The sequence below is a fragment of the Cupressus sempervirens genome, chromosome 11 (genome assembly GCF_028749045.1).
Source record: "Cupressus sempervirens isolate cs-2001-9-10 chromosome 11, ASM2874904v1, whole genome shotgun sequence".
In the NCBI taxonomy this organism is placed as follows: Eukaryota; Viridiplantae; Streptophyta; class Pinopsida; order Cupressales; family Cupressaceae; genus Cupressus; species Cupressus sempervirens.
The window spans coordinates 600,546,970-600,573,169 of record NC_143128.1 but is presented as its reverse complement, the minus strand read 5'-3'; the positions used below and the strand labels follow the sequence as shown (position 1 = coordinate 600,573,169).

The following is a 26,200-nucleotide window of genomic DNA, read 5'->3' as shown; positions in this document are numbered from 1 at the left end:
TAATGAAGAGATTTGAACCTCATTGTTAAGTGATTTAATTCATGATCGTAATCTGTATGTTGTATTAGGTGATTTCACTATGTAATTAATGACATGTCAATGTTGTGTAATGTGATTTTACAGTGTCACTTAACACTTGTCATGTGTATATGCAATGACGTGTCTCTAAGGTTGGCAATGTAACCCTAAACCTAACTGACCTATTAAGAACCTAATTAAACCCCTTTAATTTGAGATACTTGTAAAGTTCCATCAATTAGGTTATTTGGATACAATTTTTTCTAGCCACTTCTAGAAGCCAAAAAGTGGTCCTAGGGGCCAATTTTAGCCAAATCTAAATACCTAAGTCTTAGGGGTGTGGGTTAGGAACATCTCTGACACTATTGGACCCCCCTAGTGGCCTTGGTGACCCTTTTAATATCCCATTTCCCACATGTTGCGAAAATTGAGTGAACCCTTGACCTTTCTCCAAAACCATAGTTCTTTCCAATCTTGCATTTATGATAGGGGAAAAGTGAAGCCAAAGGACTAAGGGTCAATTCTGAATTTAATGCTGATAGGTGGGTAGAATTTGAAAGTTTTTTAGAGGCCCATGGAGGAGTTAGAGGGTGTTCACCCATTCTCTACTTTTAGAGACATTAGGGTTTTCGATTGAAGGAAGCAAAAGGGATGAGGCTCTTCTCAAACACCATTTTACCATAACACTTGTGAAGGTTGGTCACCTCCATTGCCATGGAATTCTTGTTCTTGTTTGCAAATAGATTAGTATGTTATTTCATTCTCTTGCATATGTGCTTCATGTATTTTGTGTTGTTGTAATGTAAGGGGATGGGATTTTGGTTTTGATTTCATTCTTATTGTGTTCATCTTTTGATTTTGAATAAGGGAATTTGTGAAGGGTGTAATAGCATTACTCATGCTTGGATAAGGAAGAAGTGACCAAGTATGGGGGAATGGGTTAGTTGGACTCCATGGAAGTGTAGAGTCTCTTCTCATGGTGAGAAGAGGGAAGAAATGCAAGGTGTATGTGCCCTTGCATGTCAATGTTATTGATCTTGCTTTGGGGGAGATAAGGAGAAGAAAGTATGGAAATTCTATGTGAAATCTAGCCTTGGAAAATGCATGTTTCTTGTATGTTTTTACATTTGGCATCTCCTACACGGTAGTTCACCTTCACCCCTTTGTCATGGGTTCAAAGTGAATCCCATTGTGCAAGCCTTGGATGGGTGTTATTGTTGTGTTTTATGTTATTGTGTTTTGTACTTGGTTGTCACCCGTTGGTTATCAGTTCTCCTAGCTCGACGGGTGGTCTCCTTGAGACCTAGGATGGGAGGTGAGCTCTCCATGGTTGGTATTATGTGTATTTGCAGATTTTGGATAGGTTCTTATAATGGAGCAAACTTGGATTTGGAGCATTGATGGTGTTCTCGAGTCATTGTGTCGGAGACTTCTCCATCATAATACCTCCTATTGTATTTTGCATTCATGTTTTGAAGATAGAGTTGCAACTTCATGATGTTGTAAATTCCTAACTTGATAATAGAAAGGAAGCTGCATTATGAAAACGATGTATATTATGTGACAATATTCATTTGATTTCAATTCAATTCTTATCTTCCAATGCATTGAGATAGCATAGTTAGCAAAGGTTAATTGTTCCATAGATTATCTCTTGAAAATCTTGAATTCCAATAATGAAAGTAATAAGGATTGGCATTAATAGGCTCATGACATTTCATGAGGAAATCTAAATTAGAGTTGAATAGTTTTTCCTAAAAGTTCATGTTAAAATTTTATGTTCAAATTCATACATTCATCCTATATTGCAATTTACCTACCTAGCAAATTCAATGGTTAAACAATAGACTATAGTCCTAATTGAAACATATGTAAAACTACATTAAATCACCCCTCAACCTTTATGACAATATAAAATACCAAGTATTAAACCCATAAGCAAACACCAAAAAAGTAAGAAAGTAAAATACATGTTGTCAAAAACAAAGCCCAAATGTGCATCTACAGGATGCTGGAAAATGTATGGGGAAAATTGTTAAATCTTTCCACAAGAAAATGAAGAGAATATTCCATTAAGATACTTTCCAATATATTTAAATGTTAAAATCTATTTGTGGAAATCTGGAAATAAGGTTAAAATGCAAAAAGGATTCTTTAAAAACAAGAAGTAATTAATTACCCCATCAACACTTTCAAAGTGGAGGGGAAGTCTTAAAATAAAAATTTATTTATAATCAAACAAATGTGGAAGGGGGATAGGACACCACATGGTCCCCACCCCCACTCCACTCTTCTCTTAACCAAGCGTGGCTGCAGATCTGCACAAGGGAGACGGAGTCAGCAAAAAATTTAAATGAAACTAACTCAACTTTCCAAATCCCCACCCACTCACCTTGCCATTAATCATGTTTGGCAAAGAAGACACTTCTCCTTCCTCACACGCCCTCCCATGTCCTCTGGTTCACTGCCCCATGCAAAGTACAGGTCAGTCCTTGAGTAGTGCGCCCCTGCTTGGTTAAGCATACATGAGGCTTGTGGGAGTTGGTTGTCTAGTGGCCACGTGGCCTAGCATTGGTGGTGGGTGAGGTTTAGGGCATAGAGTAGGCTTAGTTATGATTAGTTTAGTTTAGGTTTTTTTATTTGGTTTAGTTTTGTAATTAGAGTATTAGGATTCTAATTAAAAGTTTGAAAAGGGCATGTGATTTTTAAATTAATAAGTGCATTTAGGAATTTGTAAGTTAGATTAGGGAAAAGGGGTTTATAGATTTAGGTTGGTTAGTAGTTAGATGTTAGTACAATTTTAATGAGTTTAGTAATTTTTTTGATATTAAATAATTGTTTTTTATGTCATGTGTTTTTGTATTATTAAATGAGATAGGAAAATGAAATTCACATATAATTATAATTTTCTATTTATATAAAGTTTTCTTTAAGGGTTACTAGCTATAGTGTCTTCAGGGGTAATGTTAGAATTAAATAATGCTAGGGGAGTGCAAGTAATTTACATTTCTTTATGGGGATATATATATATATATATGTCGGATAGGGAATTATTTTTGTAGACATTATACTATTCTCATTAAAGATTTATCTGATTCTAATATTAATGTATTTGTAGAGGGTATTCGAGATTGCTCATGTTAGAGTTTGAAGAGTTATTGAAAGGGCCTTGAATAGATGTCTTATTAAGTTGTGTAGGATTACATTCAAAGATAAATTGCATGTCATCAATGATTTAATGATGAATTTCTAATTTTTTATTAAAGCAATTAGGTTATGTTAACAACTAGGGTCAAGTATTAGTATGTTGGTAGGTTAACCTACAAGTGCAGCTTAGTACACCTAGGGGACTGAACTAGTATGATGAATTAAGTCTAAAGGTATCAAATCAACCTATTGTAACTTATGTTACTAATCAAATGTTTCTCAAACATGATGTCAGACCTTACTAAACATGAAACTATGATTTAATCAATCGACTTAATCAAGCCGAACTAAGTGTTCATGTAGCACTAGAACCTAGGGTTTCAAACCAGTGCAGTATGATTGCATACCAACTCTACATCCTCATGTGATGCAACCCAAACTGAATTGTTGCCTAGACATTGTGACTCAAGACTAACCTTGTCTTGTTGACATCCTTCCACAACATATTTTACGTCAGTACATGTGTTAACATAGATGTTATTTCCATGTGAAAAATAAAAATAAAAATTGTTGGTGTGTTTTTGCCCTAATTTTGGGCATGACATGTAGGCTCTTGCCTATTTATATTTCTTTAATTATTAATTTATATGGTTTGTCGAAAATATGTACAATTAATAATTATTTCTCTAATAATCCATTAGTCACTTCATTATATATATTTTTATTTAATTACTTAATTTATCAAAAGATTATGACTTATAATCAAATTTTATTATTAGATAGGGCATTACACATTCATTGTACTAACTTGCTCTTACCTTTAGATGAACTGCCCTCAACCATCTCACCACCTTAAACAATGCCAATGAGCTTTTCCCCACCAACAATTAATAATTATTTCTCTAATAATTGTAAGAATTTGCCTATGGGCAAAATTCACCCAGGAACTAAGAACTCAAACACAAGCACACAGTAGACCAAAGATCGATATGATCAATTAATCAGAGTATGTTCGAATACATTGCTCTGTTCAGAATGTGATGTTCAACACACTAGGAGTCCCTGTATATAAAGGCCTCTTAGGAAGCACCTAGAATGTCTCTAGAAACAACCAGGAGATAAGACAACTAAGCACCTTATCCAACATTCTAGATGAATGGATAAGAATGACAAAGTGTCATATGTGTGTAGAAGATTCCTGTGTTGTAGACAACATGTGCTTAAAAGAGGTGCGGACCCCTGTGATGTCATCAAGACAACTCACAAGAGTGCACAAACTCCTAAGTGTCTCACAAATAAAAATAATAAAATAATGCAAAATAATTAAATAATGCATAAACCTAAGTAAACTTAAGTAAGTGTAATAAGTGAATACTTATTTACACCAACAATAATCCATTAGTCACTTCATTATATATATTTTTATTCAATTACTTAATTTATCAAAAGATTATGATTTAATATCAAATTTTATTATTAGATAGGGCATTACACATTCATTGTACTAACTTGCTCTTACCTTTAGATAAACTGCCCTCAACCATCTCATCACCTTAAACAATGCCAATGAGCTTTTCCCCACCACTTGGGTTGCAGGCTAGATGAATCTTCTTCCAAATTCAAATATAATCACCATGACTTGGGTTGCCTAGAATAAAATCATCTAGATGTTGATCAAGGTACTATTGTAAATTATGTTCCACTACAACATACAGAATCAAGTACTCAATATTTCAAAATCAAACAGTAAACATTCAATCCTCTCTTCTTTCATGCTAAGCTTGCAATGTAAGATCATGAAATGACTTCAAGAGTCTATTAATTGTGGATACTCCTTCAGTTGAAATGATGTGATTTGTTGGATCACCGAGGGGACTTACGTTGTTCATTCAATGGGTATCAACTACTTGCACATCTAAAAATTTAGCTTCACAGTATGCAATGAAAATATGGTTTGATTTTCCAACCTTACCACTTCAATTCAAACATAACTTCTACAACTACTACTACTTCTAACTCGGGATGGAAGGAAGTATGGATGAACTTGGACTCTACTAGGTGAAGCTTTATCAGCAACTCCACCCACCTAGTGCATGCTTCTACGGATATACTCAAATGGTTTTCAAGTCAATATCTAACCTCTTCAATCCGATCAATGGATGCAAACAAAAAACTTGGACATCAATTGAAGTTGAGTACTTTCACTAGCTCACCACACAAGGCACTTCTACCATCTGCAAGGCTAGTGGCCTAGTTTATATTCAAGTCAAGCAAGTAAACATCCATAGTTTTTCATCCACTAAACTACTTCTAAAAAATATGAAATGAAATCCTAAGCTAAGTGAAGAATGTGGATCACCATGCAATAATTCAAACTTGATCACAATAATTTACTATGCAAGACAACAATAAAAAGTAGAGAAAATTTAGCATTTTCTTTGCAGCATTTGTCCAAGAAGTCCTGTAATACAAATGAGAGAGGGGGGTTTATATAGGAGCCCCAATTTCGAGCCAAGATTGATTTGAAATCAATGGCCTAGATTAATCCATTACAAACCCTAATTAAGGAAACCAAAAATAGCCAATAAAAATGGAGCACCAAGAAATTAGCCAATAAGAAAATTCAAAGGCTTGAGGACCAATATGAAGCAAAGAAGTTGCTTAGTCATCATACAACTCATCATTATGATCATGTGTGCCTCATTTCTCTAGCAATCTTTAACTTAGTTCCACTTCCTTATCCTCAAGAATTCTTCATCCTTCTTGGACTTCTTTCTCTTGGATGTCTTGGCTTTGTAATACTTGAACCCCTCTTATTCCCACGTTCATTGTTTGGAATTCTTCTTTGTCCTTTAGTTATTGGGACTTGATCATTGGGGCAATCCCTTAAACACATTAACATCTTCCTTGGCATATCAAATCTTCTTTGGCATATTAAATCTCCCTCAATCCATTTCCTTGTATGATTTGATCATCAGCAGGATTGCTCCCTTGATGGGAATCTTGTCCTTGAATTCTTTCTTGCTCTCAACCTTAGACTTGTCATTATGTCCTTGTCCATGTTCCAATGCTAACATTGGTGTTAGGATCATCCTCAAACATTACTCGGTGTACTTGTTTGATCCTTATGGAAAATTGATGTGAATTGGAACAAGCTGATCACCCTAAGATAGTCCTTATTCTTCGAGCATTTATTTAAATGAAAGTTGAATTGCTTAGGAACACATCAATGTCCAAGAATTGAATCCTTGTAACTTGTCCATGGACTCTTTAAAACCGGACTCATCAGTATGGTCTTAAGGGACTTAAACAAAATAATAAATTTCATACTTAAAATCTCTACTGTGCCCAAACTCAGTAATCCTATCCAATGAAAGTTGTAACTAAAATAAGCATTCGGATTACAATCCTAGGACAAAATTTGATCAATACTCAGCCATTTGGAAAAAAAAGTTCAGATCCTAAAACCTGAGAATTTTTTTCAGGACAGCTTACAGCAAGTCTGAAGACAATATAAAATCAGTCCTAACATCCCATTACGTTCATCACATGATCCATGGATTTATATGTGAATTATGAGTTTAATTATAAACCTACCACAGTCAAAATCCATCTTTCTCCATAATGACAAACTTAGACTTTCTGAGGACAACTCTGAAAATTGCCCTCTCCAGATGAATTTAGTCCTCAATCGTGTTGATCCTTGCACAGAAATACCTCCCAAAGACTCAGCAACATTTCCCTTGAAGATGGGGTAAGTGAATTATGGGAGATTTCCCCAAAACTGTCCTTGTTTCAGACATTTTCATATTTAAGTCTGACGACATATGCTGTATCAGACTCATGATGGCTTCAAAATGGGCTTAGAACAATGCCCAAAAGTCTGCAATACATTTAGGATCAGATTATCATAAAAAAGAAAACCCAAACTTAGGCAAAAAAAAAATGCCTTTCAGAAGTTATCCTTAGACATTTGTTCATAACTCACTTACCTAATCTTCCTAATAACCGAAATTGGTTGCAAATGGTTGGTAGTTGACCAAGGAAGACTCAGAAAACAAGTTTGGGCTGTTTTGGGCTGTTTTGGGCTGTTTTAGTCTTCAATTTAGTTTCTATGATTTTTCAGAGAAATCACCCAGTTTGAGGAAAACTTCAGATTTGAGACTGCACTCATGAAATTCTCAGACTTCATGAAATTCTCAGACTTCCCATGGCTCACGATGAGTCTGAAGATGCTGCAAAAGGTCTGCCATAGGTCCCAAATCCAATTGTGTTCATAGAGAAAAATCAGATTCAAGTGACAAGAAACAATTTTGAGAGGTAAATTTCAGACTTTTGCATGTGACTTACTTACCTCAGTAGTTTTCATACTTTTGCATGTGACTTACTTACCTCATCTCTTTAATGCCTCAAATTCGTTGGAAAATGCATGTTTTTCCCTGAGAGTCAATCTGCAAACAAGCCTTGGTGTGTTTGAGGCTTTAACGATTTTATATGATTTTCTAAAAACATGCCCCTGCTGTTGCAGATCGTCAGACTTTATTCTGAAAACTGATATTTTCAGCCTGTTATGCTCTTTAGAATTTGTGGTTTTTGCTTAATCAAGGTCTGCAATTAATCCCACAAATGCTTGAAGACATGGAAGTACCCCTTCGTAAGGTGTGAACTGTGCGGCTTCTACTCCCCCCTTGACCATGTACAGAGTGTGGTTGCTCTGATTTCCCCATACACATACAGCCTTCTCAATACTGTGCACCTCTCTGCCGTACGGCAATGCTTTCTGATGGTTATTTGATTTTCGAATGCCAAAATGTTTAAATGGATGCACAGTATACTCTTCATATAAATTATTAAATATTAAGTCAGTGCATAAGTTGAAAGATCTGGAGACCTCTATTTAATCTGGAACTTGACTGCAAACTTTCTTCAAATGAAGATATTACAGATTTGGACCACAAGCACACTAGGGTGAGGAATGACTCCCACCAAAACTATGGATGCCAGAGTAGGGAGGATCTCTCACCTCCAAAAAAGAAAACAACGCAGAATTCTAACTGGAATCACAAATACAAAGTAAACATAAAACTCACAATGCACACAACAATGCCAAATGCGGCCTTATAAATGGGCTATGGGAAGTAACCTGAAGGGTTACAAACCGGCCAACACAATCAAATAAAGGAGCCCAATAGATATTATTGAGTTTGGGGCCATACAAAAAATTTATTTTAATTGAACTAATTAATTTTGGGGGGACATTAAATTGAAAGAATTTGAAGAGCAATTGAAATAGAATGAATTAAGAACTTGATACTTGAAGCCTAAGAACAAGCACAATGAGTATTTGTGGGATCGCCAATAAAAGAGAACGCCTCCCTAAGACTAAGTAGTTATGAAGTCATGATGGGGTGTCCATTTGCGTAAGGAACTCAGCAAATTGATTATCACAGCAATAGTAACTGTCCCATATGTCAGAAGATCAAACACTTTGTAGGCATTCAGTTCCTTGCAGTAGCCAACAAAAATTAGACATTGAACCTTCTCCTCTGTTCTTTCCATTGACCATATAGAACAAATGCAAAGCCTCTTTTTCAAATACTTTCAAGGATACTTTGGGTTTGACATGGAAAATGGCCTCCTCAAGAGTTTTTGGCAGTGGAAGAGGTCAAAATAGCGCGCAGTGGTGGCCGAGGTCACGTGGATTTTGCAGGGTTTAAATTGAGTTTTTTGTAGCAGTAAAACATGACGAAAACTATGGTATTTTGTGTGCCCAAATCAGAAAAAAATGCGACTCAAACCTCATAAAAACAAGGAAAAAATGAGAAATGAGAGAGTTAACCCAAAGAAGGATGCTCTCCATTCTGTTCGTTCAATTTCAATGGCCAAGCACTATTGTTGGAGTCGATGGACCATTCATTTTTTATCAACCACACTGACAAGGACTGCAAGAAAACATTTCACAAAGCAGAAGTGGATTTTGTTTTGCCTTTCAAAATTGTTTCCCATTTGGATTCTATGTTGATTTAGATATGGTCGAGGTTATCCTGAATCTTCACCAAGAAATCAGTCGTGAATGTTTACAGATAGTGGCATACAGATGACATGCCAATCTTATATCTATGTATAGAAAGTGGGAAGTTGCCATCAAGAGGCCACGGTTCTCTCATGACAGAAAACATTTTTATTTGATATAACAGTTCCTATTCTTACTGTGTTTGAAGAACATGTGCATATGACGATGTTGAAGGAAGTTGCAAAACCCTCCCTCCAATTCCCGATTTCTCTGATGGAATTTTGCTTGTGCCTTTTCTTCAGAACTGTCACCTCCAATTTCATCCGAACTTAATCTATCAAATCCATGTATTGCATTAATTCCAATACATGCATTGTATATTAATGTGAAGCATAGATAGGGCGAATATTGCAAGTCAACCATTTAGAGATGCCTGAACTCATTATTTGTTCTGCATTTTGCAACAACTATCCCGTTAACTGTGGTGGAAAAGTAAATATCAACCAAGGTAAAATCAAAAAAATCCAACAGTTAAGATGGCTTGCATAGTCTTGCATTGCATTGAACCATTTGCACAGTTGATTTGGAATGTTAAGCAGTCCATCTCAAATAGGGCAGTTTAGCGGTCTGCCTCAAATAGGGTACGCAATGACCCTTGACCAGAAAAGGACAAATAGGCAGACAAATCAATCACATAAAAGGAGCAATGGCGTAGAGAAAAAATGGGTGAGACGGATATATCCTATGGCAGTCCATTGCTTCTAGGCAACTATCAATCATTGATGTGAAATTTCAGGTCACGCATCTCATATAAGGGAACGTCTTCAGTGTAATAAAACAAAAGAGATTCCGTTGCCTTAAATAAAAGAATATTAAAAAGAATTTCTACACCAGAAACGAACTAAGAAAATGGAAACTACCTAAATGCCTAAACTAAGATGAATTATTTCTTTCTTTTTTATCATTCTCTCTCATCCTGATGATGGATCACAAAGTGTGATCCGAAACGTTGATGCTAAAAAAAACACACACAATCGAATCCAGAAACAAAATTATATTATAAATGGATTGTGGAAATCTGATATTATTAATATTATAGAAACATTATAATATTTAATATATCACAAGAAATCTTGCTAATATGAGTTTACCAAGAATTTAAACTTGTCCATTTAATTGTTTAAGAAATATTTGAGAAAGAAATGTGTTCAAATATATTATATATGTTAATAGTCAATCAACCAAATGCTTCTTCCAAATATATTGCACATAAAAAGCAATACCTGGTCTTGGATAGAATTGTGAAATGTGAACGTGTGGAAACTTATATTCTTTAATTAGTTCAATAGTTGCCTCGAAATCTTCATTTGTTTCACCTGGAGAGTAAACCAGATAAGCATGCATATAAATCTAAAACTTGAAGGATGGAACTTAACATTATATAGCATACGCAATGCAATGACACAAGTCTTCACTTAAAATACACTTTGAGTTTTGTTACTTGAACATATTCTATAACAAAATATTCAAAACTCATACAAATACTCTAGGGAATTGACCAGAGGACTCTATGAATGACTACAATTGTCTTACTTGACATGTGTTATCCAATCATATTGCCAAATTGAGTCAACTGTAATTAGTCAGGAAAAATGTCAAAACAAGACAAGCAGTCAAATAAGACAAGGAAAAAAGGCATACAAAACATGACAATAAGGAAAGAAAGCAAGACAAATCGACTCTTAAAGCAAAGATCTATAGGAATTTAGTAATTATACCATATCAATAATGTTTGTACATAAGCTCAAAATACTTATCATATGTACTATCTATCTAACCAATGTATTAAAATGATGACATTATATTATACACTTTGTATTCAAATCTACTAAAAAACAATTCTGTAACATTTTAAGAACTCATTTGATCCATTTTGTAACTATAGTTCGCTTTAATACATGTTTTGAAAATTTTAAAATATTTATTTGAGCTGTAAAGTTTTGTTGAGTTTTTACCTATTCATTGAGGTCTACCAAGTTTTTATCAAGTCCAGGTTTTCAAACTATGTTTATGACTTGCTAAATTGCATTGCTACATTGTTCACTTATGCACATTGTTTTTGACTTTGGGACGTATAGACAATTTAATGTGCATTTCTGCTGTTATTTGCAGTATTACATTTAGCAGCATGTTTACACAACATGCAACACATTTGCACTATGTTTAAGAATGACTTGACACCTGTAGCAAACTGCATGAAAAAATAAGTCGCCTAGAAGTCTCGAACCACTCAAAAGAGTGATTTTCAGGAGTGCCCTAAGGTCACTGTACACCTATAATCTGACATACAAGTAACTTTTTAAACAAGAGAGGCTGCTCCCAACATTAATTCAATGGGATTCAAGGAGCACGTGAAAAGATAAAAAAGTTTATGTGCACCATCAATATTCCTAATAAAGATGTATTAAATGACTTTACTACACAATGTATAGCCACACAAAGGTGTTGATATTGATCCTCCAGACAGAGAAGGAATGGACTTCTATCTCAATATTGGACCGTGCCCTCTGCAGTAAAGTGAAGCTTCTATGTAATAAACCAGTTCCTTGATTAGATACAAAGAAGGTTTATATTATAAAATTCATAAACATTCAGCCATCAATAGAACATTCCAAAGCATCGCATGCCTACAAGCAGTTCGTTCCAAGAATTGGATTATTCAGTATCCTAAAGCTCTAATTTCCAGCACAACATGCAAGATATTCACAAGTTTACACCATGATAAAGAATCACCCAAAAGGTTAAGCAACCCATATAAAAATATCATTGGCAACAACAGGTTTCTCCACAAACACCCAAGACAGAAAGATCTGAATAAATCCAAAAAGTAATAGGTTTTAATATTTGTATGCATTATTTGAAGTTTTAAAACTAGTGATTGCGCATAGTTGGAATGACTTTGTTAATATGAAATGACAAATGTCAGTCCAAGACATGGCCCCGTGAGTAATAATATTCCTGTAAAAATACAACCTTGGTGGTTGTCAATTCCTCTGAGTTTGAACCATGATCCTATAATGACTAGGGTTTGTAAACACTTCTCATGGAAAATTTCACATACTTAGGAGTTATAGATTATCTGGAAATCCAAAACAAACGCCAGCTGACATTGCTTAAACATTGGAGGCGTGCTCGGCGTTTTTGAGCTATTATACTGCATAATTCAGAGTTGTATTCTAAAAGATGCATGTATTTTCATTTTATTAATCACGATAAGCATTTTCATTGATATTATAATCCGAGTGCTAAATATAATGTGTCATTTTCTTGTCTATGTGAAGGTAATTCAATATGCAACATGCTACTGTAAGTGACCAACTAGATCTAAGGATCAAATATATGTGAATGAACAGGCAGTGCTACAGAGTATGAACTGCTTCTCACTACCAAGAGGCATCCGGTGAAATAATTCATGATGTTGAAATTTGTAGCTACGATAGATATCATTATCTCTGATTTTATGAGATAGAAATATGTTTGTTATAACCGTTATGGTCATCTTCAGCTGAAAGAGATGTTTGTGATTATATTTAAGTTAATATTATGCAAAAAGACGTGTCATACGCCATGACAAGAGGCATGTGTATCTAAATATGAAGTATTGAAGATATGTAAATATGAAAGGTCTTATTTTCGGGACTCAGAGACCTCCGTGTGAAAGATGAAGAGTCTTATGCAATCTATTTATATGATTGATTGGTGTATTGTAAATCAATGAAGTGTAAAAGCCTTGTACTTGAACATTTTTCATTATTAATAAAAGAGATATTTTGCTGGTGTGACTCAGTTTTTCCCTTCAAGTGGAAGGGTTTTACCAAAATAAAAAATTTGTGTCTTCTGTACATTTTCTTTTATTTTCTTATGCTATTTATCTAATTTCTGGGCATTAAAGCTTAACATGGTATCAGAGCCAGGTTGGATAATGGCATATAAGAGTTTCTGACATTTTTGAATCCACTTATAGCTGAGTCATCTCTACTTGTTTATGAACACTTTTCTGTGTGCAATTGTAGCTGATTGAAGGGCCAAAGCTTATTGGTTGGACCATTTGGTCTGGTCTGAAACCTTCAAGTGGATTTTTAATGACTGCTGCTCTAAGATGCTGAGATTTCCCAGTGGATCGAATGTGGCAGAAGCTCCTGCCTTCTTAAAGTTTTTCAGTGGCAGGGGCTCTGTAAAAAGAACAGTTCCAGAGACTATGGTTATGCATTAGATATCTGATGAAGATTGTCCATATGTCAAGGCCAATCATTTGCAAGAGCTGCATAATCCTGCCAGCTCATCTCATTGACAAATCCAACAACGCCTGATCAATGGATACATTTGTTGGCATGCACGAGTGGCATCACATTCGCAATCCTCTGCTGCCATGTCAGGGACTCTTCTTCCTCACTACTCACTTGTCTCTGCCAGTCGAACTTCATCAAAATCAGATTTGAGGAAGTAGGAGAGAGAGATATTCTGTAATAGTCATCTCAGTGAGTTTTTTTCAATTAATATTCAAATTTGATTATTAAATCTTTCTTTTATACAGTCGTCAAATTGCTCTCAGATCTGTTGTGATCTCTCTTTGCGTTGTGATGACCTGGCTTTGCCATTTCTTTTCTCTTCATTCTCCTCTATCATTGGTTTCATCTGTATATTATTGCATTGAAACTTTATTGTGCCTTGCCACTATGAGTGGCATTTACAATTTAAACTGTTGTTGTGTTAATTTAAACTGTTGTTGTGTTTCTTTGCCTCATATTTGGGTACTCATGTGATCGAACTCTTCATTCTTTTTTTTTGGTGAAGAAGTATTCTTGCGACGTTATCAGTTTGTCCCAGATGTGAAACCTTAGGCAGCATTTAAATATCGATATCAGGAATTTTCACGAACTTCTGATGATTTTTGGTTCAGCTGAATTGGATTACAATTAGTTATAGAGTCAGATAAATTTAGACTCTAGGGACATAGTTCTCAGCTGGTTATGAAAATGGTAAAGGGAACGTTATTACGAAGTAAATGGTAAAATACTTGCTTGTTATTAACAAAGACCGAAAGGTCATTATATACAAAAGAATAAAATGACATTTCCTTAGGAAACGATCGTAAAGAATAGAAACATTCAATTTTAACAAAGAAAGCTAAAAAAGCGAAAGCTAACTAGATATTTACAATACATTACCATTAAGTAATAATAGATGACTATATATTATCGTAATACCCTCCCTTAATGGTTAATCTATCTAAAGCACCAAGTTGTCCTCTGAATTTGAAAAACTTATCAGGACCAAGAGGCTTGGTAAGAATGTCTGCAGTCTGATCTGTGGTAGGAACATACTGCAAATCTATAGTCCTGTCTTCAACCAGCTGTCGTATGAAATGACAGTGAACATCCACATGCTTGGTTTGTTCATGGAAGATTGGATTTCGTGCTAACTTGATAACGCATCAACAAACAGAGCGGTCATTCCTACTGGTCACATCTACATATCCCCAAGCATCCGACGAAGCCAAACAGTTTCACATCCTACCTTAACAGCCCCTCTATATTTGGCCTCTACAGAGGAGAGAGAAACTACCTGTTACTTCTTACTGGTCCATGTGACTGCACCAGATCCCAAACTGAACACATATCCAAAAGTTGACTTTTTATCATCAACAGAGCCTGCCCAATCTGAATCTGTGAACCACTGAGTTTAGGATTAGAACTTTGAGAGTACAGAAGTCCATAATCTGAAGTGCCTTTCATATAACGAAGCACACGCTTTTCTGCCATCCAATGATCAGCCTTAGGAGCTTTTATAAAGCATGAAATATAGCTAACTGCAAAGCTGATATTAGGCCTAGTAGCAGAGAGGTAGATGAGGTTGCCTACTAGTTGCCAGTATGTAGTATCATCAACGGAAGGAGAATCAGACTTTGCAGATAACTTGAGACCTTTCTCCAATGGTGTAGATGTAGGCTTGCAATCTTGCATACGGAATTTGTCTAGCAGGGCCCTGGTATATTTGGATTGAGAGATGAATATACCAGAAGACTATTGCTAAACTTCGACACCTAGGCAATAATGCATGATCCCAAGGTCAGTCATATCAAAAGATTGGCACAAATTTTGTTTGATTCAAAGATGTCGAACTACTAGTGATAATCAAATCATCCACATAAATAATCAGAAGGATGATGTCATTGACAATAGTCTTGATGTACAGATTTGAGTTTGAAGAACTCCTCTTTAAGCCTTGATCACTAAGGTACTTATCAATTTTGATGTACCATGCCCGTGGGGCTTGCTTCAAGCCATAGAGAGCTTTTACCAATCTGAGAACCTGATGCTCTTTACCAGCAACCTTGAAACCAGGAGGTTGCATCATGTAGACCTCTTCATGGAGATCACCATTCAAGAAAGCACTCTTAATGTCCATCTAATGGACCTTCCAGCCAAACTGTGTTGCAATGGTTAGGACTAATCTAATAGTGCCCATCTTTGCAATAGGAGCAAAGGTCTCCTCATAATCAATGCCCTGACGTTGAGAAAAACCCTTTGCCACTAAACGAGCTTTCTACTTATTCAAAGTACCATCCGATTTGTACTTGATTTTGTAGACCCATTTGTAGCCAATGGGTTTCTTCCCTAGTGGAAGATCAGAAAGGACCCAGGGGTTGTTCTTCAGCAGGCTCTGGTGTTCAAATTTCATGCCCTGTTCCCACTCTAGAATTCCTTTAGCCTCAGAATATGTTTGAGGTTCAAACACACTATGAATGTTGGCCATGAGAGAAAAGTTAACAGAATATGTAGTTTTGCTCTTTTTCCAAGCAGTTCTCCCATCAATGAGATCATCACGAAGATTAGCAAGTGTCTTAGCCCACCACGTAGGCTAGATAGGAGAATGACCAACATTAGTATCAAGAGATGCTTGATGATCAGGTTCCTCATCAGAAGAATTTGGATGAAACTTAGGTGAAGCATCTACAAAGCGAGGTGATCCTGCAGGAGAAGTTGGAGGTGTTTGTACAGGAATCGCTGGTATAATTGGAGCTGTAAGAGCTACTGGAGCCTTCCCATCAAGTGGACCTAATGGAAGTCGAACTCCCAAATCATTAGCCTTCATAGGCTGGTCTATTGGATGAGGAATAGGAGAAGCAAGCATGAATGGTCTTCGTTGCTCATCAAAGACTATATCACGACTGTAGATGAGACGAGTTGTCTCAACATCGATCAAGTAGTAGGCTTTGTGAAGAATATTGTATCCAGCAAGCATGAGTTTCTGACTCTTGGCATCCAACTTGGTGTGTGATGTATCAGGGATCCAAACAAAAGCAAGGGAGCCAAAAACCTTCACGTGACTGATTCTGGGCTTGCGACCTAACCAAGCCTCTTCCAGAGTTTTAGCCTCTTCTGGAGTTTTACCTGTGACTGCCACTGTGGGTGACCAGTTCAACAGATAAACTGCAGTGTTAGCTGCTTCTGCCAAAAACTTCTTCGGAACATGTCTGTGTTCGAGCATGGATCGAGCCATCTTGGTGATTGTCCTGTTCCGACCTTCAACTACACTATTTTGTTGTGGCGTGTGGGGTGTGTTTAACTAGCATTTGATGCCATGTGTATCCAAGAAGTTGGAGAAAACATTAGAACAAAATTCCCCCCATTGTTTGATCTAAGAGTAATAATAGATTTCCCAAACTCTTTTTCAACTAAAGGTTTAAATTTCTGAAATACAAGAAATGCATCTGATTTCTTACTAAGGAAATAGACCCACATTTTTCTACTGAAATCATCAACAAATAACAAAAAATACCTAGACCCAAGAACAAAAGGAGTGGCCATAGGGTCACAGATATCAGCATGAACAAGTTGAAGTACCTGAGAAGGGCGCCATGAATCACCACTGGTGAAAGGTATGCGATGTTGCTTCCCAGCCTGGCATGCATCACAAACTCCAAGTTGTTGGGTCTGACAAGAACAAGCTCATCCCGAGCAAGCTATGAGAGATAATGTACATTTAAGTGCCCATATCATCGATGCCAAAGTGTGTTGATAGAAGACTACCGAGCAGCCATAGCTAAGTCCTGAGAATGACCAAAATCGATAACTCTGAAATGACCATGATCCTCAAGACCCATTGCAACAGTAGATTGAGTCACCCGATCAGTGATGGTGCATTGATGTGAACTGAAGGTGACATCCAAGTGTGGAGAATGTTGCAACAAGTGACTAACTAAGAGTATATTTAGTTCCATCCCTGAAATGCAGTACACATCAAGGAATATGAGATTCCTCCCAATAGACTGAATCTGAATGTTGCCTTTACCAACAACCGTGTACTCTTCTCCGCCACCAAAAATAACAGTCTGAATAAGGTTGGTAGTTAGTAAACCAGTCTCTGCGGTGAGTGAAATAACGACAGGCACCTAAATCAATGTACCAGGCAAATGACTTCACATGATCTACAGGTCTTTTAGTCACGAAGGCGTAAAAGGCATACACCACCTGCTTAGTGTGCTCTACATTGTTCGCTTTGGGCTGCAAATATAATTTCTTAGATTGTGTAGCTAAGCGTTTCCGACATTCAACCTTCATGTGTCCAAACTTGTGGCAGTAATTGCATTGAATGTTCTTCTTTCAAGAACCATCTGATGCTAGAGTAGAAGACTTCTGTTGAGATGGCTGTTGAAACTTGCCTACATCCTTCTGAAAGGATATCGCAGCAAAAGCTTACTCTATGAAGGTGGTATTGGAGCTACTACCGAACTGTTGTTTCCACCGATCTTGCTGAAGCAACAAGGTGCAGAGATCAGTGAACTTCAAATCAACACCAGAAGATGTGATGTTGACAGTCTCAATAAAATGCTCGTAAGATTTTGGTAAACTCCAAAGAGTGATAACCACAATATCCTCTTCCTCCTCTTGCGACCGATGGCAAGTAACTGATCACAGATTTCCTAAATCCAATTCAGGTTTGCCTGGAGTGAGGTGCGCTCATCCATGACAATAGAAAACAAAATGTTTTTTAGAAAAAAGTTTTGCTTTTGTCAAAAGTCTCATGAAGAACTCTGAGATGTGTCCAGATCTCGACAGCGGTCTTGCCAAATGGAATCTGAGAAAGTTGATCATCAGCCACGGTTAATTTTAAAAGCATCACTACCTCTCGATTATTCTGATCCCATGTATCTTGATCAAGACTAGGAGAAGTCGGACACTTCGTAACACCCAGAACAAGTTGATCGATGTTCCGATATCCAAAAATTGCAATGATCCACTGCTTCCAAGTGCCATAATTTCTACCATTGAATTTGGAGTTGTGCTCGAGCAAAATGTTTGTCAGAGATACCATGGCACATTTTTCAATGAAAACTGTGAAAATCTGTGAAGGCACGTTCTTTGAGGCAAAAAAATGAAAGAACTAGAAAAATTGGAGTGACCTAGAAGAGAGCTCAAAAAATTCAGAAGGAATATGGTGTTTTCTAAATTTGCTGGCTCGAAATTGAAGCATGAAAAATGAGGCAATAGAAAAACGGACAACCCAGTTGAGCTCTCAAAAAAAAAAAGCAGTCAGCAGCCATGAAAGCTCGGATTTGCAGAAAAATAGTTGAACGCTGTAAAAAAAAGCCTGAAAATGGACGATGTTGGTGCTGGAAGAGGCATTTTTCGCAGGGACAGCACAAAACGAATAGATTCTTCACCCTAAAATCGCAGAAGTAGAGAATTGCGAGCTGCCTTATATCAGCAAAAAATGGCACCAAAGTTCGACACACACAGGAACAGACACCAATTCAGCACACATGAACAGTCACGATTTGGAGATTTTCAGACAAATTCGATGATTTAGTTTACTGGAAAACCCTAGCTGAATCTTTTGCTGGTGCGATTTTCAGACAAATTCAATGATTTGTTTTGATGATTCTCCAAAATTCAAACAGAAACCCTAGCCAAGTTTTTGTGAAACAAGATAACTCAAAAATAATCATTAAAAAAATTAACAATTAATTTTAAAAGAAATTATTAAAAACAAATTTAAAAATTGAAGTATTGGCTCTAATACCATATTACGAAGTAACTAGTAAAATATTTGCTTGTTATTAACAAAGACCGAAAGGTCATTATCTACAAAAGAATAGAAACGATGTTTCCTTAAGAAACAATCGTAAAGAATAGAAACATTCTATTCTAAAAGAGAAAGCAAAAAAAGCAAAAGCTAACTAAATATTTACAATAGATTATTATTAACTAATAATAGACGACTATCTATTATCGTAATAAATGCGACTATGTTGGTCCAGTTTATTTTGTGATTTCTTCAAACAGTAATCATCATTATGTGTCACTGAATACATTTTTTCTTGCATAGTTTTGTTTTGGAAGAGTGATACAGGAAGATATCTGCGTGATTAATGGGCAGTGATTCTACAATCATTCATCCAAGTACAATTTTCTAGTTATTGATGTCAAGGTTATTTAATTATGCGTAGTAAGGTGCCAGGTCAGATCTGAGATTTATTTTCAGCTTTTGTTGATTGTTTATGTTCTCTGTGTTTAGAGGTGCGTGTATTCTTTTATGTGCTTGTTATCCTAAACCATACCAGCTACTTCCAAGTCTGAAACTCAGAAGAACAATTCTTTACATTTGCAAGCTAACTGTTTGTCAGTATGTCTGAAAATTAAAATCTTCACTGAAGAGTGAAAATGTTTGGTATGTTTCTGTTAGGAAGTGTTTTATCTGCAAGACATTATTGCTGGTTAAGGTCTGATGTTTGAAGTTTATGGGAAAAACAATTATTACAACATAGAGTAATAACATTTTTGGTGCTATGTGTTCTATTATCCAGTTACAATTATGAAGGCTATTTGAGTCCTGTTTGTGTATGTAATTAAAGAAATAAATTTTCTGCACATTCAAGTTGCCTTCTGATTATTTTCTTTAAGTATGTCATATTGTATAAGATTCATAAAGTTTTGTTCAATCATCTATATTGCTCTATATGTTCTGGAATTACTTGGGTCCAGTGTGTGTGCAAGTCAAGACGACTAAATGTTGCCTAACTATCTGTTTGAGTCATTTCATATATGTGCATACTTCTTTTGACTGTTAAGAGTTATCAGCTGGAACAGTTTGACTAACAGTGTTTTGGAGTTGACAACATGCTGAAGAATTCCAAAGGGAACTTTGCAATACTACAGGCATCTACAGGTTTGATAGAAGACTATACAGGTTCTGTTTTCTGCATGATGTGCTTTGCAAATAATTGAGTCTACTTTATGTTTTGATTATCTTAAGAGTCCTTTTTATTCTTAGCCTCTTTCATATTGGTATTAAAAACTTTTTTTATTGTAGAACTCTGAATTTTTCAGTAGCAGAGCCTCTGAGTTGGCTCTTTCGATTTATTGGTTGGCTTAGTGTTTGCCATGGGGAACTATCTTTTGAGTTTACAGGTCTATCTGCCTGTTCTTGGTATGGTTTAACAATCGAACTGTCTACGTGTGTGAGTACCAGGAGTTTTTTTATTCTTTTATATATACCTGATCAATACGTTTCAGTATCATTACTCTTGTGTTAGGATCATTAATCTTCTATCCCGAAGGAAGATCAGACTTCAAAGAGATAAGCATTCTGTTTCTTGCTTTTGATTTTCTAATTCTGAAATTACTTTGTTTACATTCATTATGATCAATATGTGATTATGAAGCTTTGAAGGACTGATCATTATCTAGCTCGTCTCTGCAATCATCGTCACTGCTGAACTAACATTCAAGTTTCGGTATTCCACAATAGTTCTTACATCCCTCTATGTTATGTATAGGTTGACAGGAAAGTAAGGGAAGAAGTTGGTACTTCAAAATCAGTGCAGTGTTAATACTCTGAAGGTCTGTGGTGTTCCTTCAGAAGCTATTCAAAGGTACTGTGAATAAGTCAACAAGTGGATTGTGAGGAATATTAGATGATTCTGAGGTAAGTATTGTTGTTACCATGTTAGTATCGGATTTTTGGTAGTATATTGATGTCATGAGCATTGGATCTAGAGGCACAAGACAGAATCTCTTCTCTGTGTATATTTGTTTGCATATTGAAGAGATTAGTATTTATGATTATATCTTTTGAAAATTGAATTTTAGATAGTGATTGCTTATAGCATTGATAGTTATGAGTTATTAATATCTAGCATAGTTGCAGGATGCAATGGGATGGTGAGAGATCATGCAACATTGTTTGCAGTCTTGACACTAAACTGATGGCACATTTTAAAAGGGGAAGATCGTATTTAAAGAAAGAGACTATTCAGCTTCAGAGGGAGGTTACGTGATAGAGGGAGATGTCCAACCCTTTGCAAGTTTATGCAATAGTCAGTCATCTCAGTGTGGAAATTAAAGTTGTCCCTGCTGAGAGGGAGACCCTATTATTAAAGATGTCCCTACTGAGAGGGAAACTTCGTTATTAAAGATTTCCCTGCTGAGAGGGAGATTCTGTTAAGAAAAAAATATCAGTTACATATATATATATTTACTTATATTTATATACATATATATATATATATATATAGACACTCGTATATATATGCGCTTTTATATATTTCCTTCATTTTTTATCTTCCTTTTTTATTCTCTATCCTACTTTGGTTTGAGAATTTGGTGGCACTCTCCTTTTTTTCAATTCATTTTATGTCATTTTAATTTTATTTTTGCTCTTTTATTTATTTTATTTTATTTTTATTTTTATTTTTCTTCATATTTGCGATTATCTCTATTATTGTTGTTGCCTTGTATTAGTTATTGTTTTGTTTCTCTTTTCCTATTATTTTTATTATTTTCTTTATTTTACTCTTTGCTTTTAGTTTTATTTTTATTTTTTCCTCTATCTTCTTGTTCTAACTTCGACTCCCTTTGGTTGTCTTGAAATTTGTGCCCCCTTCTTTGTTCTTTCTGGTATCCTTATTTATCCTTTGTTGGGTCTGCAACTACTCATTTTTTATCTCCTCCAGCTCATCTCATCTTGATGATGCATCACTGAGTATGATTCGAAACATTAATGCAAAAAATATATCACACAATCTAAAAAAGAAGTGCATCTCATATAATAATAGATTGTGGAAATATGTTCATGTTAAAGTTGTCCCTACTAGGAGGGAGTTTTTGTTAAGAGAAAATCTCAGTTATTAATGCAATCTTCCTTGAGAGAGGTTTGATGTGAAGATCCTCATTCCACCCTCTGCGAGTAGGTACGGTGAACCACCCTCTACAAGTAGGTACGATGGACCACCCTCTGCGAGTAGGCATGGTGGAGTTTTATTCTTCTATGGAAGAAGTCTGAGGTGAAAGCCCCCGTTCCACCCTCTGCGAGTAGGTACAGTGAACCACCCCCTATTAGTAGGCATAGTGGAAATGTATCCTTCTCTGGGAGAAATTTTGAGATAAAAGTCTTCATTCTACTCTCTGTAAGCAAGCATGGTGAAAGTCATGTGTGTGACTCCATTTTATGTGTTTATGAAGTAACTACAGCGGTTTATGTTATGCTGAGATAACATATGTGAATTTATCATCATTAATTACAGCTATGTGTGCATGGCTAACTTAAGATCTCTCTCTTGCTAAGAGGGAGTGTTGAAGTTTGTAGCTGTGATAGAGATCATTATCTCTAATTTTATGAGATAGAAATATGTTTTTTATTGTCGTTATGGTCATCTTCACTTGAAAGAGATCTTTGTGATTATATTTCAGCTTAGTTGTGATGACATGAATCTGATTTGGGCACGTGAATAGGATCCATGGAATCAGGAAAAAAATTTTCCGAATTATGATTTGTGGAGGATTCGTGCATATGTGTGTGTGTGTGTGTGTGTGCATTATATCTACTAAAAAAAAGAGAAATATACATAATTCTAAAACCAAATCATTTCATAGTATGAATCTATGATTCTAGTATGCATCTATGAATCTAGTATACTTGAACAATGATAATTAATCTATTTTCACGATTATAAAGAAAATCAACACATTCACATTGAAATACTGAAAGTGAAAGTTTGTAACATTCAAAATATAAATCATTAAACTTAAAATTTGTAACATGATTTACTCATAAGAGAGTCATGAGTCAAGACCAAAGTTTTTGATTTAATCATTAAATGGATTTTCAAGAAAATCTGCATTACAGGGGTACTGATGAGCTGCAAGTGTTGCATCTGTATCAGTAGAGGAAGCCAAACCACTAGTAATAGAGGGGATTGTGAACTCATAATCCTCCTCATCATCCACATCAATCAAAATGGATCTAGCAAGATCCCGGATGGTCATATCTAAATCAAGAGTCTCGAGTGTTACATCCCAAAGCTTTTCGGGCCCCTTCTTGTACATTGGATCCTTTCATGACAACAACCACAAATTGTTGTGAATGAACACAAGGTCTTCTGCTTTTCTTGGAGCCAGCCGGTTGCGTTTGACTAAGTAGATAAAGGAGTAAGTACTCCAATTCCGTTCAGCTGCAAAAGAGCTGGTAGGTTAAAGAGAAATTAAAAATTGTCAATACAACAATCAAGATAAATAAATTAAATAATAAATTCAAGAAATTGAGTGTTAACCTTAAAATTAATTTTACAAATAGGACCTTTATGGCAAGAGGTTGGAGGTACATGAAGGCTTGCCCATGAAGGTACCACCATTTGATGGCATCCATCCTACTTTGGTCTGCTATGGCAATAGGGTGGAAATTCTCACCTGAGATGAAGGCAACAAATTCACTCCTCACAATTGCCCCAATCTCTGGATCTTGAAATATTTTAGCTAGTGCCCTCTTATACCCATTTGCAACCTCTGCATCTCTAAATGGTGGCACTCTACCTGGAAGGCAAAGTAAATCTGCACTATAGTATTTGGGGATAACAAAAGACAATTGAACACTATCAAATATCAATAGCACAAACATTGGATAAAATAAGCACAAGCATTTGATAAGAACTATAGTACCTCGGGGATAGAGCATATGCAAGGAGGTGCAAAGGTGTGGTCATCTTGTTCCATCGATGATGAACAATTGTTTCCACCTTCTTGTAAAGGGTGTCCTCAGGATCATTCTCCCTCCTCTGTATGACCTAAGATATGAGATATGAATAATAATTATAATTAATGAATATGTCAATTTAAACTTTAGAATCTAGATATCTCTCAAATAAAAAATTGGTGTAAAAGAGCGTAGAACTTACCATTTTAATTTTTTCCAGCATAGTGTCCATGAAATCATAAATATCCCCAAGGAATGGCTCATCACTGTCTGCAAAGCGAAGCATTGTCATTATTGAATTAATGACTTCTAACACATAAGTCACAAGACCCCACCAATCCTCATCTAGTATCATTCTTCTCACATTTAAGGCCCTTGTTGTATTGGAATTCTTCAAAACGCCCCATCGAGAGCTAATGACCATATGTTTGAATGCTTCTTTTACCTTCACAAGTCGTCTCAAAACGATTTTGTGAGAGGCAAACTCAAGTTAGTAATACATTTAAAAATTAAAACATGTTAATGTAAACAACAAAAGAAATTATGGAATCCAATAATATTCAATTATTTACTAAATATACAAATTTACCTTCAATAATTCCAAGTCCGAGAAACTCCTACAAAATTGCTTGTGAAATGTGGTGATTTGTCACGGACATTTGAATCTTCAGCTTCCTCGTATCTTTTTCACCCAATCTATTTCAGTGCCAATTGCTTTCATCACCAAATTGAGAGAGTGGACGATGCATGGTGTCCAAAAGATATGATCATATCTAGACTCTACAATTATCCCTGTAGCCCTGCAATCTTTTGCATTGTCCGTGACCACTTGGACAACATTATCAAGATCAACTAACTCTATGGCATCAATGAGAATGCGTGAAACAAATTCTAAATTTTTCACTTGCCCTTCACAATCAGCTGCCTTCAAGAACATTGCCCCCTTAGGGCATACAACAATAACATTGATCAATGGACAGTTTCTACAATCTTTTCACCCATCTAAAATAATAGACGCACCCGATTGAACCCAAAAATCTCTTATTAGTTGAAGTTCAACCTCTACAGATTTCCTCTCATCATGTAATATGGTAGTGTGCAACTTCTCATAACCAGGCAGTTTGTAACCACGGGGTGCTTCATTTATTGCTTCCACCATCTCCCTAAAACAAGGTGATCTCACAAAATTAAATAAAACACCATTTGCAATTAAACAATGTCCAATTTTGTGATCAGCAATGTCTCTCTTTTCATTTTGGAATGCCCTATCTAGTGGGCCTCTCTTGCGGGTGAGTGGAGATGGGTCTTCATCTTCATCATTTGTAGTTGACATAGGCAAAAAAGGATGTGTTCTTGAAACTTCTTGTGCTTGTTTGATTGGATGATGGTATTCGTGTATTTGTTCTTTTGGAAGCACCACATTTTGCTTTTGCAACTGCACTATCAGCATCATCTTGCTCTTTTGTTAACGCTGCTATTTGTGCAGCTAGTAATCCCTTCTTATCACTACCCTAACACATGTTAATTCCTTCACCCGCAGGGCCCAAAAAATGTAGTTTCACTTGGGAATAGGAGCTTCTATGTTGTATATTGCAATAATTACATTTTCATATGTATGCCCCACCCCCAAGACATTGTGTAACTCTTATCGTGTGTCTCCATAAAGAAGACCACTTATCAATTTTGAAGCTTGGTGATGCAGCCCCACCCCCACTCACTGAACCTTGACTACTCATTGTTCTATTCTTGCAATCTAGAAAAAAAATGAAAGAAAACCATACTTCACACTTACACAAAAACTTGAAAATTTGGGAAATTAAAAATAAATCAATAACCTATGAAAGAACTTAAGAATATGGTTGAAATGCATACCTTAAACACTTCTTGCAAAGTATTTGGAGCTCCACAACCGATCTTCTTCGAATCCAAGCACTTTACTTCAAACTAGCAAGTATGAGAGAGCAAAATAGAGAGTAAATGAACTTGCAT

At 35.9% G+C, this 26,200-nt stretch overlaps 2 protein-coding genes across 3 annotated transcripts in view; both read right to left on the bottom strand.

Annotated features, from left to right (window-relative positions):
* The window catches only part of LOC149531106 (Methylthiotransferase), a 123,685-nt gene that overhangs the window by 22,782 nt on the left and 74,703 nt on the right, over positions 1–26,200 (bottom strand). For both annotated transcript variants that reach the window (XM_089811764.1, XM_089811765.1), the window contains one exon: positions 10,462–10,554. In XM_089811764.1, the coding sequence (XP_089667890.1) occupies positions 10,462–10,554 (93 nt within the window). The remainder of the gene's footprint in view (positions 1–10,461; positions 10,555–26,200) is intronic.
* Positions 23,312–24,757, bottom strand: LOC149531107 (uncharacterized). Its single transcript, XM_089811766.1, has 4 exons — positions 24,414–24,757; positions 24,178–24,302; positions 23,929–24,069; positions 23,312–23,693 (listed from the first exon to the last, which is right to left on the bottom strand). Exons 2-4 carry the CDS (start codon positions 24,191–24,193, stop codon positions 23,578–23,580), a joined length of 273 nt encoding a protein of 90 aa, XP_089667892.1. The 5' UTR covers positions 24,194–24,302; positions 24,414–24,757; the 3' UTR covers positions 23,312–23,577.

Coding starts and splice junctions, on each gene's coding strand:
- LOC149531107 (XM_089811766.1), bottom strand. Junction 23,694..23,928: donor ATTTGTTGCCTTCATCTCAG/GTGAGAATTTCC, acceptor GCTCTTTTGCAG/CTGAACGGAATTGGAGTACT.